General features: G+C 42.5%; 1 protein-coding gene across 7 annotated transcripts in view; it reads left to right on the top strand.

Annotated features, from left to right (window-relative positions):
* Nucleotides 1–20,112, top strand: part of SSH1 (slingshot protein phosphatase 1) — a 135,219-nt gene that overhangs the window by 26,855 nt on the left and 88,252 nt on the right. The window contains exon 1 of one of the 7 annotated variants that reach the window (XM_029619770.1): nt 14,367–14,385. The exons of 4 other annotated variants lie outside the window; for them this stretch is intronic. Coding sequence is in view for 2 of the 3 variants with exons in the window: in XM_029619769.1 (XP_029475629.1) it covers nt 19,212–19,303 (92 nt within the window). In the remaining variant the exon portion in view is untranslated. Of the gene's footprint in view, nt 1–14,366; nt 14,386–19,138; nt 19,304–20,112 lie in introns of those variants that run through there. 2 more of the 7 variants (XM_029619769.1, XM_029619768.1) reach the window with 2 other exon arrangements.

The raw sequence follows: 20,112 nt of genomic DNA, 5'->3' as shown, positions 1-20,112 counted from the left end.
TAACATTCTGTTTGCTTTTTGGACGCCACAGCACACTGAGCCAACTATTTCAATGTAATATCAACTATGATGCCTAGATCTCTTTCCTGGGTGGTAACTCTTTAATATGGAACCTAACCGTGTAACTACAGCAAGGGTTATTTTTCCCTATATGCATCACCTTGCACTTGTCCACATTAAATTTCCTCTCCTATTTGGATGCCCAATCTTCCACTCGCAAGATCTTCCTGCAATTTATCATAATTCACTTGTGACTTAATTACTGTGAATAATTGTGTCATTTGCAAATTTGATCCCCTCACTTGTAGCCCTTTCCAGATCATTTATAAATATATTAAAAAATATCGGTCCAAGTACAGATCCCTGAGGCATTTCACGGTTTACCTTTCTCCACTATGAAAACAGACCATTTAATCTTACTCCCTGTTTTCTGACTTTTAACCAGTTTGCAGTCCACAAAAGGACATCACCAACTATCCCATGATTTTTTAGTTTTCTTAGAAGTCTTTCATGAGGGACTTTGTCAAATGCCTTCTGAAAATCCAAATGCACCACATCTACTGGTTCGCTTTTATCCTTATTTTTATTCAACCCTTCAAAAAATAAATGTCACAGATTTATGAGGCAAAACTTCCCTTATGTAAATCCATGCTGGCTGTGTCCCATTTAATCATGTCTATCTATATGTTCTGTGATTTTATTCTTTATAATAGTTTCCACGATTTTTCCTGGCACTGAAAGCTCACCAGTCTATAGTTTCCTGGATTACCTCTGGAGCCCTTTTTATATATTGGGGTTCCATTGGCCACCTTCCAGTCTTCAGGTACAGCAGATGATTGTAATGATAGGTTACAGCTTACTTGTAATAGGTCTGAAATTTCATTTTTTATTCCTTTCAGAATCCTGGGGTATATACCATCTGGTCCAGGTGATTTGCTAGTTTTCAGTTTGTCAATTTGGCTTACTACCTCTTCCAGGTTCACTGTGATTTGGCTCAGTTAATCTGAATTTGCTTCCATCATTCAATTATTGCAGGAGGGGGTGGGGAGGCTTCTACTTACACTGTGCATGTTAGGAAATTGTTGACTCTTGGGGGCCCAATATTCAGAAGAAAACGACTTAAGTAAATTAGCCAAATAAAACTTACCTGGTTAAGTTAGACGTGCTACATGTCAGGATAAGTGGCTTATCCGGCTAAGTAGAATTGAATTTCGGCCTCACAAGTTCATACATTTGTGTCTTGTCTTTGGGAAAAATGAAATTGATTGTATCCCAGCAGTAGGTTGCAAAATAACCTTTCTTACTTGTGAAGAAAAAAGACTTTAATTTCTGTGTGAGGAATTTTTTAAATCTGAAAAACAAAAACCCACAAAAAATGAAGCTGGTTTCTTTCATTTGAATATTCTTTGTATGAATCTGACTCATACTGAATCATGAAACTACCAGTTAAATAACTGAGGAAAAATGTATTCCAGTGTCACAGGTCAGTGAATCTTTGAAAAGCTGATCTGCCCGCAGCAACTACAGTGGTATGACCTTTAAATTACTCTCTGTTTCTTGCAGATTGATCATAAGAGGTGCATGAGGACAGTTTTTGTTCCCTTTGTCTTGACTTTCTTGGTGTGACACAGTCGATCTTAACTTGGGGTCATTTAAAGATCTTGGTGTGCGAGTTGCTGACTGTGTTTGGTGTTTGAAAAACAGGACATTGAATCACATCCTGGCAAGACAGTCGCATCCTGACTTAGCGTGCACGACACAGGACGGAAGCAACCTTTCTGACTGCTCTCTAGGCTTGCCCTCAAAACAGTCAGAGCCATGATTAGATTTTGCATCAATTTTTTTGCTTATGCAATCTCTTATGTGGGGATAAATACATCGGGGGAACTGTGTGTGCTAGATAACATGTATTTGTGTGCACTGCTGTTTTTCTATAGACTGTGGTCTGTTTAGGATGCACACATGGGAAGACGAGGAATCCCTCCTAGGTTTGATGATCATCACAGTAGCCAACAGATAACATTAGCTTACAAACCAAGCAAGCCCCTTTCAGGATAGTCTTTTTAAATCATTTTAATGTATCCAAAGCCAACATATTTTCCTTCATCCTGGAGATGAGATAGTTTGGTGTTATGAAAATGTTTTGAAAGGCTAATTGTGTGGTGGGGGGAGTGTCTTAGGTCCGCAATAGGATACATATTATATATTTTGTTTTTTTTTAAACCAAGAACACCTTAGTAATATATTTTGGATGCTTCTTTGTATGCTTATGAGAGTGTCACAGTTCACACCATCTTTCCTGATTGATGGTAATGACGACAGCTAGGGTACATTTCTCCAGTCTGGCTTTCAGGGTGTCTAAGCTATGTAAATCAACCTGTTTTCTAAAATCAGATGCATACAGATAGAGATCATAGATATTCATTGTGGATATCTTGAAAACCAGAGCTGTTCTCAGCCCTCCTGGGCCAGAGTTGTGCAGCCCTGACCTACAATACTCTGCTCTACTGTCTAGTGTGAGTTTTTTATTGGTGCCGTGCCTAAGCTGAATGGTCTTGTAGCCTTTTTTTTTCATCATCCTGCAAAGGAATTCAGGCGGTTGTTCAGATTTGAGATTTTGTTCAATGTCATAACCTAAAGGGCATAGCAGTTGAATATCATCTGCATAAGTGTAGTATGGAATCTGGAAGTTCCTGATTTATTTACCCAGTGATTCCAGGTAGATGTTGAAGAGTGTCAGGGATAGGATGGAGCCTTGTGGCCCACCACATAGGATGGGGTATGTGAGAGACGTGGCCTGACCAGTGAGATAGCTTGAGAGCAGTCATGGAGGAATAATTTGAACAAAGCGAGAACCGAGCCTGTGATCTATGGTGTCAGATGCTACGGAGAGATCAAAAAGGATAAGAAGAGCCTGTTGACTTTTGTCCAGATATAGGCATAGTTCGTCAAGAAGAGATGATAGTGCGGTTTCTGTGCTTTGAAGGGGTCTGAAACCTGATTGGAAAGGGTCAAGATTGTTTGTGGCTTGTAGTAGCTCTTAAAGTTGTACCAGCACTGCTTTTTCAATGATTTTGCTGAGGAAGTGGAGACAGGGCGGTAGTTGCTAAGGATGTGTGGGTCTAGACCAGGTTTTTTTGACCATTGTTATTGTAAGGCATTTCAGGAGGTGGCCTTCTGACAGGGAGGCATTGACAATGACCAAGAGGTGGTTTGTGAGACCCTGTTTGGTGTGCTTGATAAGCCATGATGGGCAAGGGTCTTCTAGGCAGGCTGTGGAGTTGAGGTTGGTGAGAATTGAGTCCAGATCCTTTAGAGTCTCAGGGTTGAAGTTGGAGACTTCATGACCTGCTGAGACCGAGAAGGTTGATTGTTAGGGTTGGTGTCCAGTTCCGCTTTAATGCTGTTGATCTTGTTAGTGAAGAAGTTCATGAGTTCGTTGCAGGAGTCTGTGGCTAGGGAGGGTGATGGATTTGTTTCAGCATCAAGCAGCTTGTTGATTGTACAGCACACTTCTTCAGGGGAGTTCTTAGCTTGGGCAATGGTCTTGGAGAAAAACATACTTTTTGCTTCTCTGATGGCCATTTTACTCTTTAATTCACGATAGGTGCAAGTTAGTAACAGTCTGAATTGGTGTACAGTTATGAGGCTAGCTCTCCAGAGGTAATCGCGAATTAATCCAGGCTTCAGGTTCCTCAGCCCCAGCTTTCAGAGGCCTCTCATCCCTTGCAGCAGAAGAGGACCAGAAGGCTCATCTGAATACCCTACTCATCTGCCCCTGGGTGAGGACTCCAGAGATCACTGCAAATGAATTTAGGCTTCAGACTCATAGCCCCAGCTTCCAGAGGCCCCCACACCCTTTGCAGTAGAAGAGGATCGACAGTGGCATGTGCACTTCAAAACTCTTCACTATAAATTTACTTACAGACTTTATACAGAAGGAATTTAATTCAAAACAAGAGTCAAAAAGGTGAGTAACTAGGTAGATATAAGTAGATTAATTGTAGTGTTTTGAGGGTCATTGATAGACAAATATAAAATAAATCAATAGGCTATAAGTACTTTAGATTATTTTTACTTCCCTACTCTCCTAGAAATTTTAATGTGATGATAAATCAACAAATTAAGATCCATGCAGATGTCCAGCAGCAAGAGGGAGGCTTTATGGTCTTTTACACTGAGTACCATATGTATGATTATCCTCCAGCTGTCGCGAGGTTGTATGTGTGCACTAGGTGCAAAGAACGAGTCTGATCTCTGGAGGCTAGAGAGTCCGACTTGGAGGAGCTAAGGGGGACAGAGACATATATAGAGGAGACCTCCTCCAGGGACATAGTAGAGAAGTCCCACCTCCAAACAGGCAGCTCCTGGGCTGCCTTGGAGGAAAATGTTCACCTGGAAGGGGAGGGCATCACCTTGGTGAGGCAGAAAGCAATCTTGTATCTAGGACCTGCCCTCTGTATCGGCCTGTTAGTGTATGCAGAGCAACAATGGAAAAACAAAAACAGTAACTTGATGGTCATTTTATTCTGTATTTGGTGAGGTTCTGTCTGTGTTCTGCATGCGTGATCCAGGTAAGAGTATCTGCAAGTTTGTAGTTTCTGTGTGGGGGTCTATGGCAGCTTGGCTTGCTCTGTTCTCCTAATAGGAAGTGTATTGGTGTTTAGGGACTGTTTAAATATGTGTAAAGTACCTTTTCATAGGTAGGGTTGTAATTGTTTAGTGTGTTCCATAATGTAGATGTAGCTTTTGTGTATTAGTTTGTGTGCATTATTGCAGATCCTGGGAGTGTGTTAAGTGCTATATTTCTGTTTACATTTCTCCAGTTTTGCACTGCATGCAGAGTGGCTTTTTTTGGATTTACATTCCGGTTTCTGCCTCTATATTTATAATCTGCGGTTTTTCTGTATTTGTTGAAGGTTGATTTTGTGTGTGTGTGACAGAGGGGAGGTATTTTACTAGCATGGAGGCATTTGTATCAATCTTATTTGTTGTGTTTTCTCAATAATAATTTACCACCATGCATCTCCTGTCTTTTCATAAAGAAGGCTTTGCGCCTGGTAGGAGACAGTGTTTATGTTGCTGTCACTGAGATGACACCAGAACTATCTTTTTTTTTGTGTGATGAATTGTACAGGGAATGTCCTAGTTCTGCTCTGTACCCATTGTTGGGGGCTCAGGGCGGTTCCTGTAGATGCAGATTATAGGTTTATATTTAGCCCTGTGACGATCGTGTGTTCAGTATGTCACACATGTGAGGACCATCTGTCAGGTGTGTTCTGACAGAAAAAAGGTTGAGAACTATTGACTTAAGTTATAACTACACAATGCAGAGTTCCACATTAGGAGTCTCCATTCAGGAAAAGGATCTGGGCATCATCATTGATAATACATTGAAATCCTCTGCTCAGTGTGCAGCAGCAAAAGCCAAGAAAGCAAATAGAATGCTAGGGATTATTAGGAAAGGAATGGAGAATAAAACAGAGAATATCATAATGCCTCCGTATCGCTCTACCCCAACAAAATCTCTCAGGGGCCTGAAATTTTGTGCATTAGTACAACCCCTGGTGGTAAGTCCCCAATGCAAAGTTTGGAACAGAACATGAGCTACCTCCTTCTTTATGGACCAGCAAAGTATGTGAAAAATGTTACAAAAGATATATAAGGCCTACTTTGACTCTTCATGGCTCCTGACCTATTCTTTGATTCAGGCCCTGACTGGACCAGTAGTCATGGCCCATGGCATATACGTATCAGATTTGCGCACGAAGAGGCACACAAAGGGGCGCTCTCCTTCGTGCATTAATGGGTTTGAACTAATGAGCGTGCCCCTTTGTGTGCCTCTTCGTGCGCACTTTGTACGTGGCTGTCAACCTAATGGCGTTGGCAGGAATCTGTGAGTTCAAACTGACACCCAATCCAGATCATCTTCCCATTTCAACTATTATCAGCCAAGGACATTATGGGTTGCGTGGTATTCAATGTCAATTTCGTCCTCTGCCAATTAGAACTCTCACATAAGTTGCCTTAATCGCCTTGACCTCCATTGCTGTATCTACTACATTGTTTTTCCTGCTCGTTAATGCTTAGTCAATAACAAAAAAGTCTGCAGTTATATATGCTCTTCTTGCCTCTGGGTCATATGATTGTCTATGTATCACTGAAACCTGGCAAAAGACTATGACATACCGGTACTTAACCGTTGCTGCCCACCTAATTTCTCATAGGCAAGGTCGAAGAGGAGGGGGCGTAGCTATTTTCTTTAAATCTCATATGAAATTTTCCTTTGAAGTCTCGACTCCTCCATACAAATTGCTATGCCTTAAATCTCAATATATCAATCTTTGCTTGACCTACTGCCCCCCCCCCCCCCAGGGCAGCTTGCACATAACTCTTCTCCTCTTTGTGACGCCATCTTGAACCTCAACCTGAATCCTGCCAGTACCATAATATTAGGTGACTTGAATCTTCACCCTGTAATCCCCTCTATATTGTCCCCTAGCCAAGTTTTATTCGATACCCTACTCTCTTGTGGCTGGAAGCAAATTATTTCTTCACCCACACACAAGAAGGGTAATTGACAAACACCATGTCTAGGCAATCTTTCAAGTTTTCATATAAATGAGGCTAGTGTCTTGGTAACTGAAATCCCCACTTCCTTGTCTCCTTCTCTCTCACATCTAAATCCTCCAAACAAATTTCCCTTGGGAGGAATACAACTTACATGAAGCAGGGGCACTTAGATCCTGAGACCCTGGAATCAAAATTAATGCAGTTACTAGGCAAAAATTCATGTAACTCTCCTGATGAATTTGTAGAACTCTGGAACAACTCCTTAACATCTGTTCTTGATAGGTTTCAGGGGGGGGGGGGGGGGGGGGCAAATTTTTCTCAACTAAAAGTTAAATCAGCCCCTTGGTTTAATAACACACTTCAGGCTAAGAAATGTGAGTTGAGACGATTTGAGAGGAGGTGGCATAAAAATCCTACTCAGGCAAATAAATTACTTTTCAACTCTAAACTTGCATCCTACCAAGACTCGGTTAATACTGCAAAAAAAATTCATATATCTGTATGAAACTGTCATCTGCGCTTATTCCAAGAGAACTATACTCCTTCTGTAAAGAAAATCATTAACCGCTCAACTTCCTCCACATTACTAGCTGCATTCCCTGGGATGAATACTGCCGAGACATTTGCTTCATACTTTAATAATAATATGGCAATTATGAACAATACCTTTTAATATCTCCTCCACTGATGATGGTGATGAATTGACCACCATTGGTCAAGTTTGGGAACGTTTTGATCATGTGCCAATATCTGATACTACTGAAATCATCAATAATATGAAACCCTTGTTCAATCCCCTTAACCCATGTCACACTACATTACTTAAACTGATTAAAACAGTTATTACCCCTTTTCTTACTAATCTCATCAACTGTTCCCTACAACAAGGCATTACCCGATTCCCTAAAACAGGCTTCAGTTCAGCCTATAATCAAAAAATCTATGGCCGATCACACTCAGATATCTATTGGCCAATTTCTTTGCTACCATTTTTTTGCTAAAATTAGAGACAGCAGCAGTCCTCCATCAGTTCTGCAAATTCCTTGATTCTAACAATATTCTTAGTCAATACCAATTTGGGTTTAGGAAACACCATAGTACTGAATTACGACTACTTTATAGCTTTGACACAGTGACACGGGGTTTCAATCGGGGCTTAGCTTTCCCTCTGTCTTCTTGACATCTCCGCAGTATTTGACACAGTAGACCACTCTATTCTACTATCCAGGCTACACTCCTTTGGTCTAAGTGGTTCTGTTCTATCCTTGTTCTCTTCCTATCTCACTAGTAGGTCTCAAAAATTCTATATTGAATCTACTACTTCCTCCTCCCCAGCCCTTACTTCTGGGATTCTTCAAGGTTGTGCCCTCTCTGCTGCTCTATTTAATGTCTACGTAAAATCCTTATGTCGTACTCTTTCCAGCCTCAGAGTTCATTATAAGCTCTATGCTGATGATATCCAATTATTTTTTTCTCCTGAAGGAAACCTGGGCCCTTACTGAATCATTTCTCTCCCACTGCCTGATGACCATTCAAAAATGGCTCCATTGCAATAAATTAGCATTGAACATTTCTAAGTCAGAAATTTATGAAAATATGTCTAACAGATGTGTCCAAAGCTAAAATTGTGGTAAGCACAGTAACCTGAGCTGCATTGTAAAATTTCACATCTCTAGCTCATTTGCATGTTTCACATTTTGGTGCCAAAGATGGCTCTTTTTAACATAGTGCATTTAGACATGCAAATGATGCTTGTCTTTGAGACTGTAATTCTGACCAAAGCAAGGCTGGGTCCAAGACGAAACAGAGTGACTTTTATAGCAAAAAAGGTGCTCTTTCAAATGACATTAGAAAACCAATTAAAAACTACACAGTAGAGATATTTGCACCCAAAAATGGCAACAATTTGCATAAAAAAGTGACATCATGTCTTTATGTAATTTATATTTTTGCTTCCAGTTGGCTGCAAAGCCTCCTAGTGAAAATCCTAGATGTACGTCATGGGCCATGAAAACTGATCCAGTTATGGCCTGAATTGAAGTATATATCAGGTCCAATGAGTCAAAGTAGGCCTTACATTTGTGTTGTAAAATTTTTCATGTACTTTGCTGATCCATAAAAAGGGTGGCAAGCTTATGTTAGTTCCTAAGCAAAGTTTGGAACCTTAGCACCAGAGGTTGTAATAATCCACAACATTTCAGGGGTGGTTTGGCTGCAGTGTCTGGACAAAGTGGCTGTTTTGTGTTGCGCGGAGCACGGTACTCTAAGAGTGACCTTCATTCAGCTGCCTCTAGCTCTTGAATCAATAGAGATCCAGCCGAAACATTTTGCATAGTTTTGTTTTGAGGTCCTAGCGAAGGAGGCAGAGCATGGATGACTTTCTAAATTTGGTCCACTTGACATGGAATATCCCTTAGGTTAGCTCTGCCAGGCTTTTGTGGATAATCTGCTTGTGCATATTACAACTGTCCTTAGAAAAATCCACCTCCTTGGGATACATATATTTTTTTTTTAATTGCCTTCTGTTGGTCTTATTCCTTGATCTCTTTCCTTTTTGAGTTTTGCACCCTAGTATTTCCAGTCATCTCTACCACCCCTCCCCATACATTCATGTCTGGTTAGCCAGGAGCCCCTTGCCAGCTGCAGAGTTCGCTGTTCTCCCTCTTGCCTGGGCCCACCACTTCCTTCGAGGCACATCCTCAAGCACCTCTGGCTGTCTGATAAAGGTACTATAGCAGCAGCTGTCTCTCCTCCCTCCCCAGACCTGAGCATGCCACATTCACGGCATCCCCTGGCCCAAACAACCCTCTCAGACAGGCCAGGGACTGAAGCCAAATACCTGCAGTGCAGCTTGGTGCTGTGGCCTGATCTCCTTGAAAACAGTTGAGGGATCTGACTCGCGCCGAAATACTCGAGTCCGATCTCCCCTCTGTTGGGACTAATAAAGCCTTGACTTGCCACAAAGGAGGTGGTGGGTCAGGGAAAGATGGAGAGCTGCCTGCTAGTGCTCTGACGGCCCCTGCTGGCCATCAAGCAGTGCTGAGAGTGCCCCTCAGAGGTCGTGAAGCACAGGCCCTTTTGCCAGTGAGGGATCCCCATGGGCGCCTGGCATCAAAGAGTGTCAAAAGCCACGTCCCCTGGTGTTTATTGTAGCCACGTCCCCTGGTGTTTATTTTTAAATCCTCCTTCTTCATAGAGGGCTCTTAGCTGCTTATTCTGCATTTGTAGTTTAGGTATATCTGACAGGTGCTGTCACTTTTTTCTTTGGTGATTAATAATAACGCTGTAGTTTCGACAGGCCCTTGTCTTGTAGAACCAGGCTATCTTTGCCCTGACATGACATTCGGGCTCTTTGGTTGGAAGATGTTTTCTTTGCACGGGAATGAAGGATGGTAGAAAAACACTGCGCTTCTGAGCAGAAAGTTTATATCCATTCTTGGTTTTGGATTGGATTTTAGAGTTAGTTCCTTGTCCTCCAGAGGGGATTTGTAATCTTAAGTTTGTAGCTGAGACATTGGAGAGTGAAATGACTTGCTCAAAGTCACAGGGAGCGTCAGTGGGAGGATGTGGGGTTCTCAGCTCGCTGCTCTAACCACTAAGCCACCTCCACATTACTCAGATGGGAGGGAGGGTACCTTTCATCCCCAGTTCATGAGCCGTGTGCTTTGAAACTCTGGGGAGAATGTTGAGAGAATTTGAAGGATGCTTCTTTGAGCCCAGTAGCTTCACCTAGTCTTTTTTTTTTTTTTTTTTTTAAATTAATGAAATTGTAGTACTGTATTTTTTTTTTTAGTGGGGGTATGCCATTTTCATACAATATTTATTTATTTTATTTATTTACAATCTTTTCTATACCATCAAGTTATATACCATCATAACGGTTTACATACAGGCACATTAAAATTGGTAAATGTGTACAGTAGTACATTCTAAGAAGTGCCAATAGATACGGTTACATCATGTCGTAAAAAATTGTATTTGTTGAATGAGATAAAGCCTGACCATATATGCATGTAAGTTACTTATTTACAGGTATAATTCTCCTGCTCTATTTAATTCTATTAAGTTAGCCGTGAGATAAACTAGTAAGTTACTACAACGCACATGTTGAGAACAGTGCTGTGTGCTGGTGATCTTCTGCCTGATCCAGCATACTTTCTATTCTCCTTTCTCTTTGTAAAAAGCTTGTTTAAAAAGCCAGGTTTTTAAACTCTTTTTGAAGGTTTTGAGGTCTCTTTGTAATCTGACCTCTAGCGGCATTGTGCTCCATAGTGTAGGGCCTGCTAATAAGGCCCTTTCTCTAACTTGGGTCAGTCTTGCTGTTTTGACTGAGGGAATGGTTAAGAGAGCTTTGGTGGCTGATCTCAGGTTTCTGTGTGGGACGTGTACCCATAGTGCTGTGTTCAGCCAGTCTGCCTTTTCGTCGTGTATTAGTTTATATATTGTACATAGGGTTTTGTATTGGGAGTTTGGTCCTCTTCCTCCCTCCCCCCTCCCACAGCATCTCCCAATATCCTGATGTAGGTCGGAGTTTGGACTTGTGATCCCAGATCACAGTCTATTTTTTTCTTTATGCCTATAGACTGCTTATCTTATCAAAAAATATGCTCCAGGTGGAATACTAAACAGTAAAAAATACAGCTGCAACACTGTTTCTTCAGAAAACATTCACACTTAGGACAAACGAAGAGCAACTTATCACAACTTACCCTGCAATGCAGACTGATGGATTAGCAAGAAAAAAAATAACCCATTAAAACATTCTCGTAATATAAATATATTTCCTCACATTAATACACTGTCATAAATACAATTACCCTAATAGCTAAAAGATTCTTGTTGTAGTTCCACTGTTTCCTTCATTTGCTAAACGATGTGCGATCCCAAGTCTCTGTACTCCCATCGGCAGGCATAATTGCTAAGATCCTCGTGCACCTCATTCCTAAAAACTAAGGGCTCTGTAGTATCCACAGTCCATTTACTGTTTTTATTTAGGCGTTTTTATATACCATCGTTCCAAAAGAAGATCACAATGGTTTACAAAATCAGCATTCATATACTGGGTCAAGATTCATGTTGTAGGTCAACACAACAGCAAAAACATATTCTGGGTCAACACATCTACATCAAGAACAAGTTAACTAGCGGGCTATTATGATAGTGGTTTGTAATCATAATTTCCATTTTATTATCTTTCACATATGTTGTCATGTAACACTTTACATCACTCTATGCTTATTGCTCATTCTACTAAAAGTATCTGATTTTAAGTGGTTATTGGCATATCTGTATTTTGTTAAAATCATATGCATTTCTAAAGAGCCATGTTTTTCAGTTCACATTTGAAACTCTTTCTTTCTGTTATCAGACGTAATGTCTTTGGTAGAGACTTTCACAACTCGGGGCCTGCTATGGAAAACATTCGGCCTCTTATTTGTGTTAGGTGTGTGCTCCGTGTTGTAAGCACATTTAGAAGTCCTTTGTTTTGCGATCTTAGGGCTTGCTGCGGTGTGCATGGTTGAAGTCTCACTCCTATTAAGCATGGGTTAATGTTGTTGATGATATTAAAAATTAGGGTTAATACTTTAAAATGAATTCTGGATTGTACAGGAACCCAGTGCAGTGCTATCAGCCAGGGGGTGATGTCAAATTTCTTTGTCCCTAGCAAGTCTAGCTGAGACATTTTGTAGTAACAGCAGAAGGGGTGTTGCTTTTGACCTGTTTCCTAGAAGGATGGCTAACCTGTAAATAAATGCATATTTTTTGTTTAGCGGGTTCCACACAGCGGGACCAGCAAATGAGAAGGACCTTTGGCATGTTCTCTGCAATTTTATGTCCTTTAAGGAAGGGGAATTGCAGCAAATTTCCTTCCCCCACCCATTTCCCTAGAGTGCAAGGCTCTGCCTGGTCCTATCTGTTATCAACAGATCTTTAAAATACTCTGGCACTAGGACCATGCACAGGCTTGAACATAAGCCAACAACAAAACTGAATCCTGCTAGATACCGGCCACCGACAGGGTCATATGACTGCTTTCGAGAAACTAGCATAGGCGGCATTGAACCAGCTGAAGTCTGCATAATGCTGTTCCTGGCAAGCCCGAATATAGGGCATTGTAGTAGTCCAGTTTCAAAGTTATCATCGACTGGGTCACTGTGCATTGCTCTTTCTTATCGAGAAATGGCCGAATCTTCCAGAGCAAATGCCCTCTCTGCTTTTGAGGTTGGAGTGGACATCAGCCTGTGCCACCCTGAGCAGGAGAGACAACTTTCTGAGGAAGAGGAATAAGGGGTTGAAGGGGGTCAGATGGTCGGGTGGGGGCTGGTTTGCAGTGGTTGTTATCCATATGCTCATCTTACCAGGATGGTAGAAAACCAGAGGAAGCATCTCCACTGGGCAAACCGGATGGGACAACTGGGATTTTGTTTCTGCCATCGTTTACTGTGTTTACTATGTGTTATTACTTGCTGAAGATTATATTATTTTTGTTCTTCACTTAGACTAAAAATAGAGCAAAAGCATGCAATGTTTTATGCTGAAAGAGACCTGAGAGATGCAGGTACTTACGGTCTTCCCCATAACTGCACATTTGAAAACGATATTTTGCCAAGTTCTTGCAAGATGAAGAAAGCCCTGGTCTGGAGGATGGCCATGGATTTCCCAGGTGAAGCTGGGTGCTTGCCTCCTTCGTTTTACCCCTCTGCAGCGCTGCAATGGCATCTCAAGCTGTTCAGTGCCGCAGTCGGCTCATGGAGGAATTATGAGCTCAGTGGTCCAGCTTCAGTTCTCTGTATCCTCGTAGCGCGAAGCAGCAATCTGATCTAAGAAAGCACGTTAGTTAACTGCCTTGCCATGGGCCTGGATCACTAAGGCTTTCCTCCCATTCTGCGTCTGTGGGGGAACAGTGCTCAGTAAGGCAGGCTCTGTAGGCTTGAAATGCTTTTCCTGGGCATTCTGCTGTCCCAAGTGCAGCCTACATTCACCCCATCATCGGTGCAGCGTTTAGAGCAACAGTCGTAGCTAATCAACCACCCCATTTCTGAGCCTTATTGCTGTCTCTTTTGGTCTTATTCCAAGGTTTCCTTACTTTTTTAAATTTTGTCCTAGTGTACTTTAAAGTCTGTAAATTTACCCTTCTTTAACAGAATAAAAGGTGACATCTTTGTTTTATTACGAGCCTACTCTGTTGGTCCACTCTTCAGCAGTTTGTGCTTTGCACGGATCAGTGCGACACCTGCATGGGCAGGGGTAAGTTTCAGCTTGGCAGCACCAGAGTTTACCATTTATCTACATATTCATAGGAGTGACCAACTGAGCAGCGGCTTTTAAGACCTAATATCTGGGGAATTAAATTAATGAATCGGAACAAAAAGGGGGGAAATCTTAATGTCTTTTTTGGTTTTTTGTTTTGCTCGTTAGCGTACAGCTGCTTTTACAGCATTTTTTATATGGAGGTTTTACAGCCCCACTTCCGCCACCTGGATGAAAGCAAGGAAGGGCTAAGGACTGTCATATCCTTTTCCCTACTCCCTCTTTTCTTCTTAGTTTTTCGCAACTGCGGGTCAGCTCTCATTGTTAGGTTTCGCCGCCTGGCATGATTTAAGCCTCCCTTTCCATAGCATTTTGAGCCATTCCCTGTTTTACTTTGAACTAGATATGCCTGAGGTGTTTGGATTAGCCAATAGTCTCTCTCCCCGCCCCCGAGGGGTGTGACTGGCTAAACTCACAGCAGTAGCTGGCGTGCTTCAGACTCCTGCATGTTGGAGGATCTTCATGTTCCCTTTGCGTGGCAGAGCTTTGAAAGCACGTAAGGTCGGTTTGTTCTTGGAGTTCCCTTTCCAGAAGTTGCTGTTTCTGTATATTGTGCTCAGACAAGGGACCTGATCTTGTTTTCTCTTTCTGTGCTAGCTACTAAATATCGGGCTTATAGTGTAGTCTGATATTTATGCTCTGTGGTTACTTGCAGCCAAGCTGAGATTGTGTGTGTGTGTGTGTGGAAAGGAAAGTCGCGTAACAGGCCACAGATAAAAGGAAGCATCTCGTCTGCATATGAAATTGTGTTTTTTGTCCCAGCGGGTGAAACTTCCTGACTTGCTGACCTTCCTTCCTTCACATCCGATTGGGTGTTCAGCAGGAGCATCTTCAAGCCATGCCAGCAGGCTTTGTTTCTAAGAATATGAGTGTAGGGTGACTATGTTGGGGTTGTGTGCCAGAAAGCTCAATAACAAATTAAACCCATGCTGATTACTTAAGTACATGGGATCATGAGCTTCTTATATCCTATCCCCTATGTAGAAAAATGCCCTACCTTCCTGTGATAGTTGTGAGAAAGTTAATGACGACGGGAGGGGGAAGAGTAGTGAAAAAGATTAGTGCACCAATCTTGCACGCCCCCACCCGTCACCACCATGGCACATCAGGGAGCCTGCTCGGACCCCGGCCCACTCCTCCCCGAGCCCCAGTCAACCCTCTGCAGGCAGGAGGAGAGATGCGTAGCCTGCTGCCGTCTTGTCCGTCACTGTCAGTCTGGCACCGCTCAGCACCACCTCGAACTTCAGCCACGCACGGGGGGAAGTGTAAAGCACCTGAGCTGGTGCCATTTTGATAGCGACAGGCAAACTAGTAGGGGATAGATGTAGCTTCTCCTGCCAGGGGGATGGGGGGAGCGGTTCAGGGCCCCTGGGGAGTTTGAAGGTGGTTTGGGCAGCCTTGTTATAGGCAGTCCATATTTCTATTGTCTGCTTCCGGGAAAGAAAGCAAAAGTTAGAGTATACAACATCCCTGTGTCTTCTATGCCACTATTACTGCTTCTTACAAAAGATGGCATTAATCAGGAATTGGTGTAAAAGTCCCTTTGATGTTGTGAAGAGCCCTAGTCCTGGGCTGAACCGATCAGCTCATGGTGCATGCTGCACATTGAACAAAAGCCACCGGTCTGATTCCATGGTGTCTCCCAGGCAGGGCAGGGCAGCATTCACGCCCCCGCCCCCGAAGGGGATGGACTCCTAGTCTCATGCATAGACCAACAGCCAGTGATTGGATTTAGGGGCCATGACTGCAGGGAGCACCAATGCATGGCCCCGGGCTGAGCTAAATGAGTCAGGAAGGGGGGAAGCCCCCCATCCCTGGGTTATTGAAAAATGAAGGCACCATGGCCTTAGAAGGGCTGGTTCCCACTGAGCTGGAATTCCAGAGAAGCAGGAGGGAACTGCTGGACTCACACCCCCCACCCCCTTTGGCTAATTGAAGGACTAATTGCCACTTCATGAAGTTAGCAAGTAGCACATTTAAGACTAATCGGAGAAAATTCTTTTTCACTCAATGCACAATAAAACTCTGGAATTTGTTGCCAGAGGATGTGGTTAGTGCAGTTAGAGTAGCTGGGTTCAAAAAAGGTTTGGATAAGTTCTTGGAGGAGAAGTCCATTAACGGCTGTTAATCAAGTTTACTTAGGGAATAGCCACTGCTATTAATTGCATCAGTAGCATGGGATCTTCTTAGTGTTTGGGTAATTGCCAGGTTCTTGTGGCCTGGTTTGACCTTTGTTGGAAACAGGATGCTGGGCTTGATGGACCCTTGGTCTGACCCAGCATGGCAATTTCTTATGTTCTTATGTTCCATGCGATCATGAATATTGCTTCTGAAAACCTCAGTAACTTGTATATACTCGAGTCTCCAGCAAGGATCAAAATCATTCATCTGTTTTCCAAATAGATGAAATCCCCTTTTAGGTTTAACAGTCCCAACTCTGTACTTGCTCAAACTCATGACGACTGGCAAAATTCAATATTGGAAACCCAGTTTTGTTCTTAAAAGATGAGAGAATTTTGTATTTCTTTATAGTTTATTGGACCTAATGTACTGCTTTTCCACAAGTAATCAAAGTGGCATACTAATATCAAATAGCAAGAATAAGATACAATCCAGTAGCAGTAACGATATGTACATTTGTACTTATTTAATTTTAGATATCATAATCCTGAAACATTTCTCCTAATAACAAAGTCAGCAAAATAGTAATAAAGACAAGACAGAATCCTGACTAGAAGACAGCAAAGGCAATTTTTTTGAGAGCAGCAGTGTTTACTTCCTCGAAAACTAAGCTGGATGCATACATTTAGAAACCATTCGCCACAATCCATAGCAGACTGGACAAATGGCTGGAGTTTGAACTCTGCTTTGTAAGCGTCTGGGCAAAAACCACATACAGAGTAAAGGGAGGGGAAGTGGTTTTACATGATGGAAAGGAACATTATTATTTTTAGTATTTTGTTTTCATATTTTGCTTAGCAGCAGATTGGTCTTGATTTGCCACAATATGCAAAATAAAAATTGTATTCACAGGGAAAAAATCTCCATGGGTTAGTGAACATTTCATGAGGCTGCCTGTTTTTTGTTTGTTTTTCTGTTTCATAGGACTAGAAAAAAAAATATCATGGCCTAGGACAGGGGTGGCCAACTCCGGTCCTCCTGCATATTCATTGTGGATATCCTCAGGATATCCACAATGAATATGCAGGAGCTAGATTTGCATCTCACTGTCTCCATTGTATGCATATTTATCTCATGCATATTTATTTTATTTATTTATTTATTTATTTAAGGTCTCTTATATACCGATATCCGTTCGCACATCGTATCGGTTCACAAAGAACAAAAACTTTTGGGCGGCGCCCTTACATAAAACCGAAATAATAGTACAGAATAACAGGGGGATTAGGCGATGCAAATTAATAGATCAATAAATATTGAAAACTGTAAATATAAACATATATAAAACTATATATATATATACATGGCATCAGTAGTCATAAGAGCACATGGCATACATCGGTGGTCAAAAGGCATTCTTAGTCGTAGCACATACTTAATCATAGTTTATTGTGGATATCCTGAAAACCAGTCCTGTTTGGCTCTCAAGGACTGGAGATGGCCACCCCTGGCCTAAGAGCTTCGTGGGACCGAATGTGTTACTTATAGAGGGTCATATTTAGAGTCTGCATTAGTCATGGAATTATTTGAAGGAGCTCGGCCCATGAGCGAGTTGGATCAACCTGCACAATACGGTAATTGTTCGAATGGTCACATGCAACACTGCGGAGGAGCTCTGTCATATCATGAGCAAGTAATCACTTCGGTCACTTCTGGGATATTTTTACTGCATGAGCTACAGTAAATCCAGCTGACTCGAGTTTTCTATGTGCTTATGAACCCATTAAAGAAAATTGATCATCTGGCATGATTTGATTGATTTCTAAAATTTAAAGGTGTGTGGTTTTTTTTTTTGTTTTTTTACTTGAGCAGCGCTGTTATATATAAATATATAAATAAACATAAAGTGTAGGAGAGAAATGATTAGAAGAGCCTCAGCTGCTTCCAGCCCTTAGCTCCCCACCCCTTGCCTCTGAATAGATCTCTTTCATCAGGATATGGAAGGACAAGTGCCTTTTCAAGCCGGGAGATCAGCGGACAGGCAAAGGCAGGGCTCTCTGCACTAAGCATGTAGGGGGAGGCACTGCGTTTTTCTCAGCTTCGGGCTGGCACCAGATGAGATGCGTCCAGGGTGCCCGGCAGCCCAGGCAGCGCTCCCTGGGGGGGGGGGGGGGGGGGGGGTTCAGCTCTGTCCCTTTTGGTTCGGTGCCGACTTGCTGTGAATCTCACGTCTCTGGAGCCAGCGCGGTTCCTTCAGCCCCTCCGGAAGAATCCAGCTAAGTTTTGCTACTGATTTTGACTGCTGCTACCAAACATCTGCTCCCGAAAAGTTTGCAGATAGCAAAAATCTTTTTTTTTTTCCCACCCCACTTTCTGCCACTTTATTTTAAATGTAAAATTGTAAGTGTGCAGTGAAACAGCAGGGCTGATCACTGAATGCTGTGCTAGGATTGTCAGGGGGGGGGTTTTCTTAAGAGACTTGTCAGAATTTAACATTTTTGCTGGTTTCTAATTTGGAGCAAAGTTGGATTATGCTGCTGTGCCCAGATCTGAAAGGCTGATCCGGGGGGGAGGAGGGAGATAAAATTGCATGGAGCTGGAACAAAGCAGCATTGGCTTTTGAAGGAAAGGAAATGATTGTATGAGATATTAATGTGAGCGGAGAAAAGATTCTTCCCTCCTCACCCTAATAACCGCTGACCTCATGGATGGGTACCAAGCTTCAGTTTAGTTTTTGGGCTGCTTTGACCTCAGGTTCTTTGTTTACACTTTCTTCTGCTCTCATAATATATAGATAACTTTTTACCGTCCTGGCTTGGTCTCTGTTTGTTTTGTGTTTAATCCTGCTGCTTGAAATCAAAGGGGTTAAATTGGTGTCCATGTATGAAAAGTTTCACCCTTCAGAAAAAAGGCAGGAGGAGAAAGATGCCGCTCCTGTTTTACTGCAAGTGGAAATGGACTTCGATTGTAAAGAAATCCTGAAAGCAGAGAAGCCTGTGGGCCCCGGAAGATACAGCTCCAGAATTGACTGCTACTTTTTTTTTTTTTTTTTCCCCCTCTGCATTGCCAAGCGAATCCAGTTTTATAGTCCAAATGATGCTTTTTTTTTTTTTTTTAATATAAAACTTGCTTTGCAAGGCTTCCTGGGTTTTGGGTGCCCTCAGTAGGCGCGGTCGACCCGGACCTGTGGTCCATCCATTCCAAGAATGCATTTGGTGTCCTCGTCAGACGCAGGGGTGCCCGTGCTGCCCCGCCTGATTGGCCGTGTGGCTTTCTTGCAGAAGGAAGTCTACCACATGTAAGTCACGGTACAGAGCTTATTTCTGATTATTAATGAATACAATCCTGTACTGTACATGGCTCTGAAGATAATGCAAGTACACCATTAACACGAATGGTTTTCTTTGCAGTTGTGTGCGTTTGTAAGGTCCACCAGGGAGTCGTGTGTTTTGCACTGTGTCTTTCTCAGTCAGCGTGGTTCCGGTGGAGAACTGGGCACAGTTTAATAGGTGGCCTGTGTTGCTGATTTAACAGCAGCCTTGGAAAAAAAAATCTATCTATTTTCAACATATGGATGCACGGGTCCTTGAGAACGTCTTTAACCTGCGATAGATGCAGGCTGTCAGGAAATAGGCCGTTTGATGGTAGGCCAGCATGGAGCTGTGCTTTCCCCCCGTACGTTGAGCAGTGTGATGGCATGCTGTGGGCTTTACTGTGCATGTCACAGATGTCATGCACCATAGGGTCTCTGTGCTGTCCAAGCACAGGTGTCAGCTCTGCCTACCTTTAGTAACTGTAATTAGCAATGCTGTTCTGGGCGAGCCTGTACGATAAGGTGCATTCAGCAGAATGCATGGGCTTCCTCTTAGCTGTGCGCCTGTTTTTTTTTTGAGCAGAAACTTTGCCAACGCAGCAAGGGGTTTTCTTCTCAAAAAAACGTGCATACAACAACACTGTGCATTTCTTAGTGCCCTCGCATGGAAATCCCAAGTTAATGAGGTCATTAGATATTTTCTCCCCTGCGCAGAGAGGTGTGCTGGCGTAACTCCCAATTTCCTAGCGCTGGAACATTTTTCTCCTGGTCACAGGATCAGTTCCTCAGTGACT

This window comes from Rhinatrema bivittatum, chromosome 11, assembly GCF_901001135.1.
Source record: "Rhinatrema bivittatum chromosome 11, aRhiBiv1.1, whole genome shotgun sequence".
Lineage (NCBI taxonomy): Eukaryota > Metazoa > Chordata > Amphibia > Gymnophiona > Rhinatrematidae > Rhinatrema > Rhinatrema bivittatum.
The sequence above is the reverse complement of the archived record's forward strand: the minus strand, read 5'-3'. Positions and strand labels throughout refer to the sequence as shown.